Source organism: Musca autumnalis, unplaced genomic scaffold, assembly GCF_047663935.1.
Source record: "Musca autumnalis isolate F117 unplaced genomic scaffold, ASM4766393v1 scaffold_3, whole genome shotgun sequence".
NCBI classification, from domain to species: domain Eukaryota; kingdom Metazoa; phylum Arthropoda; class Insecta; order Diptera; family Muscidae; genus Musca; species Musca autumnalis.
Window position 1 is genome coordinate 198920265 of NW_027411866.1, and position 20489 is coordinate 198940753.

General features: G+C 32.6%; 1 protein-coding gene across 1 annotated transcript; it reads left to right on the plus strand.

Annotated features, from left to right (window-relative positions):
- Window positions 1-5427: 5427 nt before the first annotated feature.
- AlkB (alpha-ketoglutarate-dependent dioxygenase AlkB) lies at window positions 5428-7038 on the plus strand. Its single transcript, XM_073972663.1, has 3 exons — window positions 5428-5675; window positions 5808-6352; window positions 6412-7038. The coding sequence occupies exons 1-3, from the start codon at window positions 5580-5582 to the stop codon at window positions 6839-6841; spliced, it is 1071 nt and encodes a 356-aa protein (XP_073828764.1). The 5' UTR covers window positions 5428-5579; the 3' UTR covers window positions 6842-7038.
- The last annotated feature ends 13451 nt before the right edge of the window (window positions 7039-20489 follow it).

Consider the following 20489-nt stretch of genomic DNA (forward strand, 5'->3'; position numbering starts at 1 on the left):
GCGGATGCAGTTGAATCACTACAAGTGTACAGTACAAGTGCCGTTGGAGTACATCTTTTTCTATGAATTCACTTATGAATTTTACTAGGAAGCGCACTCCATTTTCGATCCAAATCACAGCTTTTGATGTAGTGTTTTGGATTGAATTTAAAGGCACTCTTTGGATTGCATTTTTAGTCAGTCTAAAGTTATTTGTGTAAAACAATAATACAAAGAACTTATTTTTTATTTTTTTGTAGAGATCTCTAAAGCTGCTGCTTATAAATTGAATCTAACGGAGTGCATTTTTCATTGCTCAGTGTGGAATGCATCGAAGGATGTTGTGAAATCATAACTCCATATGCATATGATTTCGAAATTTACTCCAACTCCACTCCAAAACTAATTTCCGTCTCGTGAATTACCGCAATGTTCGCAACTTTAGTTTATATTTCTTTATTTTTTAAACAAATTCTTAGAATTTTAGACACCCTTTTTTATATTTGGAAAAAAACCGCGACGTCTTTTGTAGGGATCAACAAATTGGTTTGTGCATGTAGGGATCTTTAAGCGAGTGCTTCTACAATTTATAGAACGGAGTGCATTTTTCATAACTCCGTGTGGACTGCATTCAAAGATGTTGTGAAATCATAACTCTGCATTGCAATACTTCCAAACTTTTTTGCTGGGTTGTAAACGCAGGGTAAATGGCAGTCAGCTCATGGTTTAATAAGAAAGGTTAGCTAAAGCTTTCTGTCAATTTAATTTTTTTCTTTCGACTTTTCCTAAAACTTCAAAACAATATACACAATCTGTGTATGTGTGTGTGCTGTTTGAATAATATGATTTTTAAATTTGTTTTTAAAACATTTGTATTAAAGAAATTCGCCAGCTTTGCATTGAAACAAACATTTTTGGCCTGTTCCTGCACTTTATATAGTGGTAAAAGTCGTAAACGATTTTCATATAAATTTTGTGTACGGGAACGCAAAATGTGTAAAAGTGGTAAAAATTGTAAAAACTTTTTAGTTCTGGAACAGAGTTTTTATCATATCCACAACTCGATTATGTGGAGAAACCTTGACACTTATAAAATGCTCAAAAATGGTATTGTAAACAAACCCACTTGTTGCTTTTGTGTTTACTAATTTTGACATCTTAGGAATTCAGAAAAACAAGGGTTCTATAGATTGTTTTCATTTAAATCTACCTCTTTACTTATACCATGAGTCAGCTGATTTTTGTTCATAGCACAATTACGAAGGTAGATGCCATCTGATCGAATTTGAAGCGTCAAAAGAAGTTGTTGTAAATTGAAATCGCCTTAAAAAAACATACTGCAAATTACAAATTTATTCAGCCCAATCATGAATGAAAATTCCGTGCGGAATTTCTCTCTTTTCCCTTCTTTGCTATCACAAACAAAAAATCCGCACGGAAACAATTCCGATGGAGAAAAAGTAGGTATCATGAACGCTCTCAAACATGTGTTTTCCTCCAAAAAAATCTCCCTTGGAAAACTGAAGGGAGTTTACAAAAAATCTTAGTATTTCACACAAACTTTGTGCAAAACATGCAAAATAAACACTTTTGTTGGGATTTTATACTAAAATCTTTTACTTGTGGTTGGAAATTTATTAAAAATTGAACAAATTTTACAAAATAACATCACTTTGCAAACTCAGTCACTCTCCACTTTTTGTACCGATCAACGATGGGATGAGAAAATTTTGGACATACAAAATTTTGCACAACAATTATTGAAAAAAACACTAGATAAAAGCATATTTTCCATTATTTTTATTTCAGAATTCTTATCTTTTCAATTTTTGCCATTATTTACTTAAAAACACTCGTTTCGTTTCATTATAGTGGCAGTTCCATAGTCGATGGTCAGATTAGCACGATTTCAACATGGCGACGTCAAGTTTATAGGCGAGGGGTATGAAGTAGTGAAACCCATGTACATGGTTTTCTGTGTTTGTTGTGTTGCCTCTTCTTGTTCTTCGTTGCAATATTTTTTCTTCAATTTTCTTTCATTTTATTTTCTCAAGCAAACGTTAACAACAAAACAAACATAAATATATTTAATAAAAACATTTAATTAATGAAATAGTGAAAATTTAACTATTAATATTAATTTAATTATTAATGTTTATTATTTTGTGTTGTTTTTTTGGTTTATTTATGTCTTTTTTGTTTTTATTGGTATGAGAAACACAACAAACGCGAATGGTAAAATAAAGAGGACCCGCAAAGATCTTAAATTTCACGTTAACGTGTGTGGACATTAACGAAATTTGAAAAGAAACTTTAACGAAATTGGTTTCATGAAACATTGCTAGTCTGACCATCGACATAGCACAATGGAGTCAATTGCACTGTCTTCTTAAGGCCCGGCACATACGGCGCGTTGAGCGTTGCGTTACAACAACCACATGAAAACTTCAAGAACAAATTTGGCATCACCTACACATTTTTCATGTGGTTGTTGTTTTCAACGCGCAACGCGTCGCACAACGGACCGTATGTGCCGGGGCCATTAGAAATTTCCAATCACATCTGATGTTTTTCATAATTAAGGGTTGTTTACACCATCTATCAATGTCGTATGAGATGTCAAATTTTCTACCTGTGAATGTTGTACACATAGTGTGACCACTATGAAAATTTTCATCTATCAAAATGATTTGGCAACTCATATGTAAATTTTTCATTTAGGGAGCGCTCTATTTGATACGGCATTCTCGTATGTAAACATAAATTTATCAGCTGTTTTCTGGCATTCTCAAAAAAAAAATTGAAAAACAAGATCTTAAAAAAAAGAAAATGGAAAGTTATGTATATTTAAATATTTAGAAAAGTAAATAAAGGGTGTTTATAATGTTATTTTCAGATCGATTGGTCGAAAGAAGCAGTCTTGGAAATGATTGCTTTGTGGCAAAAACATGAATGCCTCTATAACCCCAAAAACCTATTCTACCACAACAAACATGCTAGATATTCATTTTCCTTCAACCAAAATTAAAATTTGCCCAAATTTGCAACTCAACAATAAATGTAAACAATGACAAAAACAGCTGTTTTTATATTTATAGGTTATGTCATACGAAAATAACACTTGAAGGTATGAACGCACAAATTGAAAGTTGTATGGATGAAAGAAATGACAGCTCATGTGACATTGATATATGGTGTAAACAGCCCTTTAGTAACTCATTCTGAATGTCTTCGATGTATAAAAGAGTAATTTATTTGATTAAATTTGTTGATTTGTCTAAAATCACAAACACTTAAAATTTTCTCTTTGTTTTCACAACAAATAGGGCCACAAGGTATGAAAAAGACCCTTCAGTGCTGCCAAATTCAATGATTATTTTTCTCACATTATTCATGATAGGAGGAATGTTCTCTCGAGAAAAATCTATTCCGCAAGAATATTCATGATTGGGCTGATTGTTTAATATTGAAAATATTAGCACATTAATGAGCTAACTAATGAGCAAATAATGAATTATTGCGTCGTTAGACATCGTAAATATTTGTCTTGGTTAATTAAAATCAACTTTGTATATCAAAGCAAATTTAATTTTTTCGCCTTGTTTACAAATTTTGACATTTTAAATTATTTTTGTTGTAGCAATTCACCGATGCATCTACTTAGTTCTTGTGCCAGCGTGCAACTTTTTGTATTTTCTAGCAATATGTTGCAAAAAACAGAGTTGTATACGAGGATTTATGCCGGATTTAAAACAGATCCACTCAAGACGAGGATTTATTTTTATATGGAAAATCTGGTAGATTACACTGCGCAACATTTTAAAGACGATCTTGTGCAAACACTTCGAACTGAGGATTTTTTGAAAGCACAGACCCAAACGACAAGAAACCCTAGTTGGGTTTTGTTGTGTCAGATCCAGCTCGGATTTTATGGCCCCATCTAAACATGGGTAAATATTGAGTTTTTAAAGAAATTCGGGGCTATATCTCTCAAACCAATGCGAATCTTCTTCTGACCTCTGAAGCAAATTTGTAGATAAGAACAAGAATGAAATATTTGGAGAAATATTGAACTCGAAAAACTACATTTATTGCCTTAAATTTCAAAATATATGCAAAAATACCACAATTTTTATACATTTCGCACCGTATCTCCAAAACCGTTAATTTTTCCTGAATATTTTCTTTTGGAAAAATATTCCCTGGAATGTAATACACAACTCTACAGAACATGTCATTGTTGTAAAATGCCTCTACGCCGTTGTTTTCAGTACATTTTTCAACGACGATTTAATAAAAATGTCAATAATGTAGTGAAATCAGAAATGCGAGAATAAACTGTTGGTGTGAACTGTGTTTGCAATACGTGTTGTAAAAGATATAATGCAAAATACCGCTGAAACAACATGAAGTAAGCATTTTAGAGTTTCAGAATGTTCTAAAGAATTGTTGGAAGGTTTTTGCAAAATGTTACTTGGTTCAACTCCCAATAGTTTAGTCGATACTGGCCAGAATTTCAGCAATTATGTAAATTTTTCTATATTTTATAGATTTTGATGCCCTAGGTAGAGTTTTTCTTATGCGGTTTCTTCAAGAGATAAGTTCTACTAGTTTAGGGCTACGATATTGCTAAAGACAGCAAGGCCAAATTCCTATTCGTTTCTGAGATAAAGGCCTGATAAATGCAAAAAAGTGAAGATTTAGCCCGGTTTAGATGAGGCCATAAAATCCGAACTGGATCTGACAGGACAAAACCCAACTAGGGTTTTTGTAGTCTAAATATGTACTTTCAAAAAATCCATGCTAGAAGTTGTTTGCATTTTCAGTGTTGCATAGTGTTATCGCCGGATTTAGAAAATAAATAATGATAATGCGAAATCCAATCGGTTTGTTAAATCCCCTTAAACGCCTGTTATGCTTGGTTTACATTTACGAAATCCACTCGATTTCAACTGTCAAATCCATAGGCTAAACGTCAAATGAAATCCAGATGAGATTTCATTTGACGTTTGAGCTATGGAATTGACAGCTGAAATCGAGTGAATTTCGTAAATGTAAACTTAGCATTATACTATGGACTTATACTATGATTTAAACTGTCAATCCCATACAATATACGTCAAATAAAATCCAGTGGATTTAGAACTAGGATTTATTTGACGTATATACTATGGAATTGACATATGAAATCGAGTGGATTTATAAGTCTAAACGTACTATTTTTATATGTAAACGTACTATTAAGCCGAAAACACATCACCGTCTGAGTATAGCCCTGTTCCTTTACGTGCAAGAATCTTCAAGTTTTACAACTTTTAAAACACCATACAATTCATATGGAAGCAGATTACAACTTTTGCTACTTTTGCCAGTTTTACCATTTTCAAAAGTAAAGGAACAGACCATATATTTTGCGTCTTTTCTGATAAACACATGTTGGCACACTCCCAGCTGTCAAAGATCTGCCGTACAGTGTAGGGACCCCCAAAGTTGAGAAGAACAAGCATTCTATTTATTTTGTATATTTTGTTTCGCATTGAACTCACAATTGTTTTAGCGTTTTATTTATTTCGTTAACTGTGTCCGGAAAAAGCAAAGTAATGTTTAAGGAAAGCTTTAAATACTACAAGTCTAAATGGCCCGTACCAGATTTCAAATATGTCATTAATTTTACAGGCCAAGGAAGTGATGAGGAGGTGAGTGATTTCAAACACTCTAAATGCAAGCAAATCTATTTTTATATTCCTTTATGTTGTTCCTTACAACACATCAATTGTTGCACAAACAAATATGTTCTAGAAGAATGTTCATAATTATATATTTTCCAGGTGAAAGTGTTCCATCTCAACGATTGTGAAGATACGGCTTCATTGGGCTTGCCTTTAGGTTTGAATCCGGTACATCATTGGCAGTTGTTTACATTAAACAATCGTCCCGGTTTGGTGGTAATACGTCACGCGTTCACCCCACAAGGTCAACGTTATTGGATGGCACGAAGTCTTCGGGATTATCCAAAGGCACCGAATCGTGTTAATTTAAATGAAAGACTTTTCCAAAAGTCGGTGCTGGATGATTGGTGGACTTCACTGCAAAATTGCAGTGATAAAGATGAGGCGAGGCGAATGAAAATCTCTATGCGCTGGACGACTTTGGGTTATCATCATGACTGGGATACAAAGGTGTATAGTGAAGAATTGCACTCACAGTTCCCCGTAGATTTGGCAAAGTTAAGCAATTTCTTTGCCTCGGTACTTGGTTATAGTTACTACGAGGCTCAAGCGGCAATTGTAAATTATTATCCCATAGGCACCACTTTGGCGGGACATACAGATCATTCGGAGCAGAATCTGGAGGCACCGTTGTTTTCTTTTAGGTAAAGAAAAATTAATAAATTTGATAATTTTTATTTTATTCTGTTCCATCTCTTTTTAGTTTCGGCCAAACAGCAATATTTCTAATAGGCGGTCAAACGCGTGAGGAGAAACCTTCGGCCCTGTTTCTTGAAAGCGGTGATGTGCTGGTCATGTCCCGAGAATCACGTTTATGTTATCACGCTGTTCCCAGGGTAATGAAAGCCAGAGAGGAAACATGGAATTCTCTTATAGAATCAGCCAAAGAATCCAGTCTAGAGCCACCAACGCAGCCAACCAAACGTCTGCGTACCGAAGTACCATGCATAACTAGCAAAGACACCCAAGCAGCCCATGAATGGGGTATGGATCCTATTTTATACCACCAAGTAACCGATGAAGTATTTTGGTCATCATTCAAAAGTTATCTACACGATTCACGCATCAACATTAACGTGCGCCAAGTTTTATATCAAAACCAAAGAACATTAAACGATATGTGTGGAAGCTGAAATTTATTGAAAATTAGTAATTTGTTTTCTTCAATGATTTTGGTTTTGTTTAACGAAACCGCTGCTTATATTTGTGTAAAATACAGTGCAAATTTTTTGAATGTTTTCTAGATGAAGATTCTGCATTAGGTGGAATGTAATTTCCAGTGTGAAAAGGTTTCCCTATATTAAAATTATATACGTTAGACATTTTTTAATTGCATTTTTGTTTTCTTATTATTGGAAATTGGGCCACAGAGAGGATATAGGGTCTTGTTGTATGCTGTGAATGGGAAGGCATCAAATGACACAGGGCCAAAAAATCACAAATATTTGTTCCCAAAATCAAAGGCCACATCCATTTTCCCAAAGAACTGGATTGTGACATGAAATCGCTTGATGATCGAGGTTTATTCTGTGTGGAAATGTGCTGGGGTTATTGCAAAGTTGAGGTTTGTTATTATGAAAAATTACTCACTAGTTCAATATTTTTGCTCATTCTTTAGTATGGATTTTTTTTCTAAATTTCAATTTGTCAAATTTAATTAAAATGTCATAGTTATATGTGGGGGCATGGTACAAATACACAGGTAGCCGCATCGGCAACTGTTGGTAACATAAGCAGCCCAATCATGAACATCATCTCACCGTGAGTTTTCTCACTCTCGCCTCCTCCCTTATTATAAACAGCATAAGGGAGAACAAAACTCACGTTCGTGAGAAAAGTAGCTATCATAAATGTCAAAAAAGTGAGAATGTGAGGCAATTTTCTCTCATAACAGAAATCAAGGTGAGTTGAACAAAAAAATGTAACTATGGACATTTTTTATAGAAAAAATCGACAAGAAACGAATCTTTTGCAATGATTATCAATTGTATTTATTTGTGTTTTACGTTAAAGGTAACAAATAAAAAACAATTAGAAATTCTTTTGGCAACTATACATGTTTATCCGTGTATCAATGAAGCAAGGAAGACCTCAATCGAGTTTGGCGTAATTTGGAGGTGGAGTTGAAGTTGGCCAAAATTTTTCAGATATGGGAAGCGGTTCAGAATCATATGATGAAAACAGGAATGGAAGATGATCCTATCAGGAGCAACACCTTTCTAAAAATTTTTTTTGTAGGTACTTCGCTAAGGTTCCCAGCAAAATATTCGATGCCAAAGATTCTATTCAAGCATGAGTGCAAGTTATATGTCACCTTTTTACCACCTTCGCCCATTATTTTTACAAGACTGTGACCCCTAAAAGATCCAAATTATTTTGGATGGCATCTTCAATAACTAGACATCGGATTTTAGCATGTTTTTTATTTTTTATCCGATTGGACTCAAATTTTGGATCTAGGCGTTTCGAGGGTCAATTTTTCGATATTTGGGGTCATATCAAAAATATGCAAAAAATATGCAAAATATATGCAAAAAATATGCAAAAAATATGCTAAATATGCAAGTGTTTTTTTAACAAAAATCGTCAGTTAAACTTGGAAAATCATCAAAAAAGCATTCTAAATTAAGTTTTTTGACGTTTAACATAGTTTTTTTGCAGATTATTATGTTATTGAGACTCTCCAAAACTCTCGGCCAAAATTGTCTAGCAGAGAAACAAAGGAGCTGGAGTTAGTCATCGCTATTTTTGTTTAGATAAAAGTGCAATTTTTTCTAGTTTTTGGAAAAAGGGTTCGTTTTTTAGCGCAAAATGGGAAAAAGTACTAAAGTGCCATTTACGATTCCAGGTTCTGGAATATAGATATAATTAAAAAAAAATTTTAATATATTTTATAGTGTTTAGTCCTTTATTCAGTTTATACAGACATAAATTGGCAATTTTTGTTCTTTATGGTCAAAAAGCTTCTTTAGAAAAATGCTCTAACTGCCGCTTTAATATTGATGACATGCTTTTAGTTTAATGCACTAAAAATACATAATTTTATAATATCGATCTATATTGTACACATACAACCACTTAATGCAGAATTGGAAAATGTTCACTCCTCGGCGAAAAGTAATGCATTATTGTTATACCTATCCACGATGAATAATAAGAAAAATGAAGAACGTCCAATGATTAGTGCAAAATGACATCACTTAGAAAAACCACACAATAGAGTGGTAGTGGTAAAATAAGTCATAAACCTTGGAATTGTCTTTAAAATGGCAAAACCACTCACATATTTCTGCTAGAAAAGTATTTGGAATGCTAAAAAATATAGTTCATTCATTCCTGCTACAGGGAAACAATTTTGATAACACAGTCAAAAAGTCATAACCCTTTTGTATACACAATTGTTTAATTTATACCTGTCCGTGTACTCGATAATTTGTACCAATTATTACCAATGCTTCGAATTTTGACAGTTGTTTAATGGTAAAAAAAATTGTTTCAGCAGCATTTTGTAAAAATTATCGAGTACAAGGACAAACCTTTCATGACACATTAGTCTTGTTGTATAGGATATAAATAAATATATTAAGAAAAATATTCGTGCAATATTGTCATTAAAGTTGCCAAATGCACTATACACCTAAAAGGCAAAGATTTTAAGGAATATTAATTTACAAAACCATGAAATTATGCATCTGTCTCTAGGTTTGCTTACATCCTGATGTAAACTTTGAAAACGCCATATTTCTAGCACTACATTTACAATCTGATTGGCTTTTTCTTTTTCCGGATTTTCGAGTAGAAAAATCTCACTAGTTTTTACACGTACAACACTTTCATTTAAGTGTTCGTAATTAGCAGTTACAATTTAAAAAAGTATTATAATATAACTTCCATGAGTGATTTAATCATATAAAATAATTTATTTTCCTTACAATTCGGTAATACGAACAATTTGATAATTCGGACACCGCCTAAACCTGTGGTGTAGGGATTATCGCGAATCAACTGTATATATGGGAGCAATATCCAAATCTGAATAAATTCTTACCAAAATAGGGACCGCCCTAGGGCCAAAAAATCCCCAATTTTTATGCGAAGTGGTCTATAAATGTGACCTGTGCTTTATTTTCAAAAAGACATGGCGAGATGGATAAGTGCGAATCTATGCAGATCATAAAAAGGAACTGTGGGTCTATTTCGTTTCATTTTGCATGTTGCAAACTCATTCACTAAGACATAATACCCTTAGGTTATTAAAATATAGTTATCAGTGCAATCATGAATAAAAATTCCGTGCAGAATTTGTTTCCTTTCCCCAATTTCACAATTTTTATTTCCGTGTTTATGCTCAAAAAGGGAATATTTTTGTCGATTCGACTAGAATACGCCATAATGAAGCGAATCTAGTACTTTTCAACTTTTAATAAATATTGGTTTTAAAAGAATTTCACTTTTAAAAATTATTTTCCGTGTGGAAAATTCAGAGGGAAATATTCATGATGGCACCGTATATATTTGTTATATGTTTTTAATAAAATTTGAAAGATTTTATGTAATATTCAATATTTCCTTAGTCTTAATTTCTAGCTCATTTGTTATTCTGTCAGACAATTTTGGCCGAGCAGAACCTATCAACATATTTGGATACATACATTTTGACATTTCTGATTGAGTTTTTGAACAAATTTGTATTAGAAAGCAACTTATGTTGTAATAACAAGGCTGGGTTATAGGAAATTTTCTATGTCTTTTAGTCCAGATTTATTGCTGTGGCGGAATAATAACTAATAACATGATAAGCTGCTAAGAAATCGACGTTTAACGGCAATAAACTTAATATAGAACACTTTTTGATGACTTTCCAAATTTAATTTGATGATTTTTGTCAAAAAAATTACTTGCATATTTTGCATATTTTTTGCATATTTTGCATATTTTTTGCATATTTTGCATATTTTGCATATTTTTTGCATATTTTGTGCATATGCAAAATATGCAAATATGCAAAAAAATAAAAAATATGAGCCTGTCATTGCATTCAGTTTTCTTCAAAACGAATTTTGGTCCAATCAGAATTTTCGTATCTTTATTAATAAAAATATGCAAAATCCGATGTCTATCAATAACCCAGTGGAATGGTATCTTAACAACCACCTTGGCATGGCATATTCCACGAACAAGCCACAATAGGAAGGATTAAATTAATAAAAAAAGAGCATGTTTATATTATATAGCCTTTTGCAGGGTTAACCTTCTTGAAAATTGAGAAATTGTATTTAAAATCCATGAAATTGGTTCAAATGTTGAATAGGATCCGAATTTCACGAATTGTACTTAGCATTCATATGATTGGTCCTATTGCTGGAGAAGAGATCGGATGTTTCACGTATTGTATTTATTTACAATTCTTGAAATTCCTTCCAAATGCTGAAAATGGGATCTTTCACAACTTAATTTGAACTAATACAAAAGATCCAGTGAGATATTGGCATCGCATGGAACGACTTCCACAAAATTTTGCTTGGTTTTCTTTGTATTCCTCAGCGTTTGTCGTTTCGCACATCATTCACAATGCAATATTAAACATTTTCATTTCTTTTTGCCATTTAATGACCTTTAAACGGTTTTTGTTCACTTTTTTGCAAATTGCGGAAATTCTTCGGGCGTAAATAAACAATTTTTACATATGTATGTATGTATCTGTCAAAACAAAACAAAAACAGCTGTTACAGATGTTGCCACATATCAAACATTTAATATTTTTATCAATTACCAAGTATTTTTAAAGTAAATTGTTGATAAAAATTATTTTTCGTTTTAGAAATATTAATTTAATTTAAAATAAATTAATGTTTTATAAAAAAATTACGAATTTAGTTATTGCAAAATTATTTGTAAATAAAATAACGATATGGCAACGCAAATTATATTTTCAAGGGTTCACAAAATGCGGCACTATTTTCAATTTTCAAACTTGTGAAACCCTCTTCACTTTTTTCGCTCCTCCCTTGTCATTTGTGATAGGTCGAGACGTGAGAAGTGAGCTGCAACTCACTCGTGAGAAGCTCCCTACGTGAGTATTCATGATCGCTATGATATGATTAACGATATGGCAACGCAAATTATATTTTCAAGGGTTCACAAAATGCGGCACTATTTTCAATTTTCAAACTTGTGAAACCCTCTTCACTTTTTTCGCTCCTCCCTTGTCATTTGTGATAGGTCGAGACGTGAGAAGTGAGCTGCAACTCACTCGTGAGAAGCTCCCTACGTGAGTATTCATGATCGCTATGATTATCACAAATGACAAGGGAGGAGCGAAAAAAGTGAAGAGGGTTTCACAAGTTTGAAAATTGAAAATAGTGCCGCATTTTGTGAACCCTTGAAAATATAATTTGCGTTGCCATATCGTTATTTTATTTACAAATAATTTTGCAATAACTAAATTCGTAATTTTTTTATAAAACATTAATTTATTTTAAATTAAATTAATATTTCTAAAACGAAAAATAATTTTTATCAACAATTTACTTTAAAAATACTTGGTAATTGATAAAAATATTAAATGTTTGATATGTGGCAACATCTGTAACAGCTGTTTTTGTTTTGTTTTGACAGATACATACATACATATGTAAAAATTGTTTATTTACGCCCGAAGAATTTCCGCAATTTGCAAAAAAGTGAACAAAAACCGTTTAAAGGTCATTAAATGGCAAAAAGAAATGAAAATGTTTAATATTGCATTGTGAATGATGTGCGAAACGACAAACGCTGAGGAATACAAAGAAAACCAAGCAAAATTTTGTGGAAGTCGTTCCATGCGATGCCAATATCTCACTGGATCTTTTGTATTAGTTCAAATTAAGTTGTGAAAGATCCCATTTTCAGCATTTGGAAGGAATTTCAAGAATTGTAAATAAATACAATACGTGAAACATCCGATCTCTTCTCCAGCAATAGGACCAATCATATGAATGCTAAGTACAATTCGTGAAATTCGGATCCTATTCAACATTTGAACCAATTTCATGGATTTTAAATACAATTTCTCAATTTTCAAGAAGGTTAACCCTGCAAAAGGCTATATAATATAAACATGCTCTTTTTTTATTAATTTAATCCTTCCTATTGTGGCTTGTTCGTGGAATATGCCATGCCAAGGTGGTTGTTAAGATACCATTCCACTGGGTTATTGAAGATGCCATCCAAAATAATTTGGATCTTTTAGGGGTCACAGTCTTGTAAAAATAATGGGCGAAGGTGGTAAAAAGGTGACATATAACTTGCACTCATGCTTGAATAGAATCTTTGGCATCGAATATTTTGCTGGGAACCTTAGCGAAGTACCTACAAAAAAAATTTTTAGAAAGGTGTTGCTCCTGATAGGATCATCTTCCATTCCTGTTTTCATCATATGATTCTGAACCGCTTCCCATATCTGAAAAATTTTGGCCAACTTCAACTCCACCTCCAAATTACGCCAAACTCGATTGAGGTCTTCCTTGCTTCATTGATACACGGATAAACATGTATAGTTGCCAAAAGAATTTCTAATTGTTTTTTATTTGTTACCTTTAACGTAAAACACAAATAAATACAATTGATTACCATTGCAAAAGATTCGTTTCTTGTCGATTTTTTCTATAAAAAATGTCCATAGTTACATTTTTTTTGTTCAACTCACCTTGATTTCTGTTATGAGAGAAAATTGCCTCACATTCTCACTTTTTTGACATTTATGATAGCTACTTTTCTCACGAACGTGAGTTTTGTTCTCCCTTATGCTGTTTATAATAAGGGAGGAGGCGAGAGTGAGAAAACTCACGGTGAGATGATGTTCATGATTGGGCTGATTATTGCAAACGATGAATTTTTAAAAATGTAGATGTTTAATTAGGAATTACTACAAGAAATTATTCCAATAATAGCTTCGTTCCAGAACTTTTTTAATGGCAAAAATAGTAAAAGAGCGAACGATAAATTTTGCTCTCAGAACACATAATTTTTCAAAAAGTACAGGAACGGAAAATGTAGTAAGGTTAATAATAAATTGGTCTGTTCCAGAACTGCAAGAATCTACTAATTTTTACTATTTTTTCCGATAACATAAAAGAAAAATTGTTATCGTAGTAAAATTCGTCAAGAATAAAAAATGACAAACATCATTGGTCTGTTCCAGTACTGCAAGAATCTACTATTTTTTACTATTTTTTCCGACAACATAAAGGAAAAAATGTTATCGTAGTAAAAAATAGCTGATTCTTGCAGGTTCTGGAACAAGGCAAATATAAAAATATATGTATGTAGGTTTGTCTGTAATAACGAATTGTGATTTTAAATTTATCTTTTATAAATCAAATGTTACGTACCAAAAGAAGTGAGAGAAACAACATCTGATGGAAGTCTTTTACTTGGTCATTTAGACCGGGAGTGGACATGAAGGCGGATGTGAGTTCCAGGCACAGTTGTATCAAATTATGTCAAAATATACTGGTCTGTATCAATAATTGTATCCGCGCCTGCAATCAGTTCCTATAAATCAACCAATCAATCAATTGCCCTTCACCATATAAATTATGGAGGCTTAAACAAAAATCTCAAAGAAAGTATGCGATTTTAATACTTAAATATAAATTTTGTATTCATAATATAAAAGCATCAATAAAAATCATGTTAATAAATCCCTTACAGGTTTATTCTAATCTCATTAGTTACTGGACCACCATAATGAAGTTTTGGAATTGAGTTTATTTATTTAGCATATTAAAGTTGCATTAATTTACTTCATCACTATTAATACCAATAGGATCCGATACACTATCGCGTGTTAACATCGGCGAAACATACGATCCATGGGGGCCACGAAGTGCAGTGCTTGAAACTGGCAATTTGGATTGAATCTAACACCTGTGTGGTTCTTCTAGGTTCTTTGGCTGTTTAAGAACTAATTTAACTTTCGTCGAACTATGTCCCATTCGAACGGACGTTCAGGCTGACTGGGATGTACCTATCCTTTCCATTTTGAGGTGTTAGTGGGAAAGATAACATTTGGCATTGGGCTTTTTTATGCCAATCATTTGTTCCACCCAGCATATGCATGAATCTACAAACGTTGAAGGGCTTGAGCAATATAAACCATGTTAATGTACAAAAGATGTGATTCCATTTGCAAGATCCCTGTAACAATGTGCGATACCGGTGTACTGGAAGATAATTGCTGATGGTTTTTCACATAAAAACGTTGGTCCCAGTTGCCGCAGTTGAACTGTAAGATTGAAATTGTTTAATTACGGGCTTTCCTGAAATATTTAAGTTCATTACCATGAATTTTTATTAAACGATTTATGAATTATTTGCGAAATATCTTATTTTAATGTCGACTAAAAATTTTTTTCTAATTTGTTTCAATGTTTTTTATTTTCGGTTCTCTCAAAAACTGTCAAATATTCCTGTTGACAAATTTCCTACTTTTTACACAGCCAAATTTTGCTCTGTTCCAGAACCTGCAAGAAGCTACTATTTTTTACTACGATAGCATTTTTTCCTTTATGTTATCGAAAAAAATAGTAAAAATTAGTAGATTCTTGCAGTTCTGGAACAGACCATTTGTGTAGTAGAAAATAGTAGAAGAGAAAGCCATATGGAGCCAATTTTGTTTTAAGAGAACAAAAAATTTTGCCAGTTTTTTAAGTACAGGAACGCATTTTATCAAAAAATTGTAAAACTAGTACTAAATAGTACTATTTTGCAGGTTCTGGAACACAGCTATTGTTGGGCTTTTTGTAAATATCTGTTGATTTACCTTTTAATGACAATATCAAACCAATAAATGCAGCAATCGGTTGGAAATAACAAAAACAACGGGCAAAAAGGATAGGTAACCGGTTTTTGTGGTGTCAACTAAATGATTGCAAAATTAATTAGTGTGCAATAAAATCGTGGGGTTTCCCCCGTGATTTTTTGCATTTAAAGATTTTTTAAGACTTTTATGGTATGTGAACATGTAGATCCATAATTTTTTATCATAGATTAATTTTTGTGTGTGTAACATAGACGGTATATTCAGAAAAAGAGAAAATCAGCAGCCCTATTCTGAACGCATGGGAGTTGGGAATTTTTTCCCATTCCCACATTTTCGTATTCTGAACAAAATTTTGTGGGAGTTTTTTTCCCATTTCCCATCTCCCCTCATTCTGAATGAAGTTCGAATTGGGAATTTGTTCCCATGGGAAAAAAGTATACATTCTCTATCTTGAATTGTGGGAGAATTTTGTGTCTTTTTGTGGGAAAAATCTCCCCAGCAAACAGTGTGGGAGTTTGAAAAAAAAAAAGAAATTCAAGAAATTTCATATTTTTATGAAATTTCATATTTTAAGACATCTACACGACAAAATTATTGCAAATATTTATAATCGCCATGTGTTTGCTTAATAAAAGCATACAAAATGTACTTAGTAGACTTCGGATATTTTATTCTTATATGATACAAAAACCTGCAAGAATCTAACATGTTTTACACCGATAAAAAATTTTCCTTTATGTTATCGAACAAAACAAAAAAAGTAGTAAAAATTAGTAGATTTTTGCAGTTCTGGAACAGACCATATGTATTGAAATACGAGAAAAAGAGTCATGGTTGATTCTATTAACGCAGAACAACAAGTAAAAACAAATCAATTTCAAAAGAATTTTTGGCAATAATTATTAAAATATATTGGAAAATAACCATAATATACAATCTTTACAACTTTTATTCATTTTCGTAATATAACTTTCGGGTTTTTTAAATCAGACGACCAACGTTCTATTGATAACGTTTAGTCTCCTCAACGACACGACAAAGATCACAGGCGTACATACATATGTGCCAAATTATTGCAATGCTATTCCATTTTCCGAAATGCCTTTTCTTGAATAGGATCGTTATTTTTGAACGTAGAAGTTTGAAATTTTGCAAGGGCATGTGTTTTAGTTTTAGATTCAATCACAAACGTATTTTATTATTATTATTATTTTTTTTTTTGAGATACGTCTTCGGATATTTATGGTGACGATATGTTATAACAAGCAAAAATATGTAATAATCGAGAAAAATATCCGAACTTATCTTTTTGAATTTTTTTTTAAAAATATGCAAAATACGAGTTCTAGCGATCATTAGGAATAAGTAAAACTAGCGATATACTCGTTAAACCCCTAACTAAAATTTCTCGGTATCAACATACAATTTTTAAATTCGTTACAAACTTAAAAAGTTCCTATTACTTTTTACATAAAAATTATGTTTGCCTACTAATTAAAAAATGCTTACACCAATTCGCACAATCTGAAGAAAATGTGCTTATTAGAACAACATCACACATCGTTGACTCCATTCACTTAAAAAATCCATAAATCAATGCACGGTTGTTGAATTAAGTAAGTTGTGCTTTTGCTAATCTAATTCAAAAACCGCGAATTCAATGCAAATAGGCATTTTGTATTACAAAACAAAATTGCAGCCCCCTAAAAGTATGCTATCTTAATTTGGTGTAACTAATTTCGAAAATTCAATTCCCATGATTTGATGTTCCCACGTCGTTGAGAATATGGAAAACGTGGGAATGGGAAATTTCGCTCCCATGGGAATGTTCAGAATAGGGCTGCAGGTAAACGGTTTCGGAAAATATGGTACATTTGGTCTATTCCAATTATAATAATGGTAAATCCGAAAGAGAAATCCCTAAAATCACCTCTCGTAAGCTGAGAAGTGTATACAACATCATATACCGCACCGAGAAAGAAGACAGACTCAAACTGAGGGCGTTACATGGCAGGTCCAAAATAGTAACCTCACGAATTGACTGTAGAATGATTAAAGAAATTAACGAAATAGCCCAAAGCAGCACCAGAAAATAGCTTTTTCTAATTAAAAATGATTTTGGAGTAAATGTGTCACATGGAAAAGTCAGAAAAGTGTTACATAATAAGAAACACTCATCACGAGTGACTAGGTAAAAACCATTGCCCTCCCATCACAATATATAGAAACTATTCAGACTTGTTATAGACACCTTTTCACGCCATCTTTAGTATTGGGATGGCGTTATATTTTCTGATGAGACTAAAATTATGTTGTACTATCACAATGGACCTCAAAAAGTATTGGGAAAACCCTTGAAAGCCATGGAAAACAAAAATTTAATACATACCGTAAAGTTCGGAAAACTATCAGTTATGGGGTAGTATACCAAGCAGTGACGTTGGTAAAATCCTGATTTTGGAAGAAAGAATTACATAGGAGGTTTATTTAGATGTTTTAAGAAAAGATTTAACCAAAAGCGTCATGAAATTTGGGCCTGTTGGCCCTGAAAATTCAAACAAATTGCAATATAAGTTATATTTACACCCCGTCCCAGTGTCTAGATATTAACCCCATCGAAAATTCATAGGTACACCTGAAGGAAAAATTCGGGAATAGGTCGCCCACTAACCTGGGGGACTAAATAAAATGCAATAAAGAAGAATGACTGAAAAATACCATTGGAATATGACATTCCGAAAATTATTTATTAAATTCAGATACGTTTACGAGCAGTTTTTGATGCCAAATGTGAGCATACGAAATATTAGAACCAACTTTTCGAAAAATACCGTGAAAAACTGAAAAGTTGTGAATTTTGCAATTTTTTAGTTGACAGTGCAAATAATGAGTTGTACTCATTTTTGTTAATTTTAAGAAAATGTTTAGTGAAATGTACCTACTTTTTATTTTATTATATTAATAAACATGTGTAAGAATTGCATTGTTAACAAAAATATTAATAATGATATTTATTTATATCAATAAAATGATGTTTTATTTAAAATTTTGTAATAATTTTGGTTTTGCAATAATTAAGTTGACTAACTGTATGTATGCATATTCGACAATTTCTTCCGGTACGTCCCTCACAAAAGTTCAACATTTTCGCTTAAATGGAGTTTGGACATTTTTTTCTCCTTATGTTAATGTTTTTCTTGGTCAAATCCAATTTCTAGACATAATGATCCATGAGCTCGAATGCTCCTAAAACCCAGCCAAAGTGGTATTCTGAAATCAATGTAGGTAGTGCCGACTGATACTGCACTATCTAACGGTATTAAAAGAAAAGCAAACAAGTTTTGATTGATTTGAAGTGTTTTTTTTTTATTATTCTGCACAGAAAAAAAAAACAAAATAATTTAAAAAATTATTATGTTCGACCAGTAGTGGGATTCTCTAACTCATTTTTTTAGTTACCGACAAATGACGGTAAAATTAAAATGCTTATAATTTCGGTAATTAATGATGTTTGTCGGTAAGTAAGCGACGAATAAATAGTAGTCGTAAAGTTCTACCGATAGCAAGAGTGTTGTCAACTTTTATTTAAATTTTTCACTCATAATTTTGCGTTTTAATTTTATCGATTTTTGTCGGTAACTCAAAAAATGAGTTACTGAATCCCACTACAGGGGCCTAATTACGACATTCGATTCGTTCGAGTATTTGCTCGTGAATGGAAAAAATCCAACTATGAAAACCTATTCGCGCCACCAACCGTACATTTACTAAGGTAGATGCATTGGCATTTTGTTACAACAATGTCAAAAAGTTTTACAAAAATAAATCATTTCATACAGTTTTCTAGCACAACTTCAACTTCGAAATTATTACCCAAACGATTTCAACAATTATTTACATTGTTTTTCATTCATTAATAATTTTGTTTTTTAGTTTTTGCTTTAAGATTAAACACATTTTTTACCATCTAATTTTTAATGTTCTTTGAAGATCATAGGTTTTCATAGTTCGATTGTTTCATTCACGTGCAAATACTCCATCAAATCGAGTGTCGTAATTATGTCCCGGGCCGAATTTTTTATACCCTCAGCAGCATTTATGCCAACATATTTAGGATGGGTGTCCTTTTCGCTACAATGATGCGCACGATAACTCTCGATGGCGCAGTTACTGATTTGATCCATACTTTGCATATCGTAATATTTCTACGAAACATAGATCCGGTAATTTGAACTCCTACGGGTACCTCGCACACAAAATTTCGTAAAAGTGCAATTTAGGACCTCTTCTCGATTCGTTTTGATTTTTCTTGCAACCTGTTACGCTCAAAGCGCCTATTACGATGGTACACATTTCTTGAGTGGTAAATCCATACACCTTGAGAAAATGACACGAAAGCTGTAAAAAACTCCTATGGCTAGCAAGTGTAGTGGCTGGTGTGCACGACAAATCAGGAACCGAATACTGCGTTGGTCCACACATTGCATATCGTAATATTTCTTCGATTATTAGATGAAATTCGAAAGTGCTGCTTATACATAGGTCCAATCCTTCCGGTACCTCCACCACAAAATCTCGAACCTTCAGCTATTATTTTTTAATTATAAAAAAGTATGAATTTCAATGAGGAAATGGACATTTTAATTTTTAAATTGCTTTCGGCAACGCAACTGGAGTTGGGCTGCTATCCATAATCGACCCCTTAACATTAAGAACGATTATATAAATTAGTCTATTCGAAACAGGGACTCAATTCTGTTTTTATGTAAATGTGAAATGACAACTTTTATTAACCCTGCGTTTACAAATGACAGGACAGTTGAGTTCATGTATTGATTGTCAAAAACCCAAAACTTGCCTGTGTGACGTAGGCGTCCAGACAACTGCAAAAACAGTTGTAGAATTATGAATGAAAATCGTCGATTTCTCTTTGTTTTCCGTTCAAATATTTCATTTTTGTTTATGTTCTTTTGTTT

Coding starts and splice junctions, on each gene's coding strand:
- AlkB (XM_073972663.1), top strand. CDS start 5,580: ATGTTTAAGGAAAGCTTTAAATACTACAAGTCTAAATGGCCCGTACCA. Junction 5,676..5,807: donor GCCAAGGAAGTGATGAGGAG/GTGAGTGATTTC, acceptor TATATTTTCCAG/GTGAAAGTGTTCCATCTCAA. Junction 6,353..6,411: donor GCACCGTTGTTTTCTTTTAG/GTAAAGAAAAAT, acceptor ATCTCTTTTTAG/TTTCGGCCAAACAGCAATAT.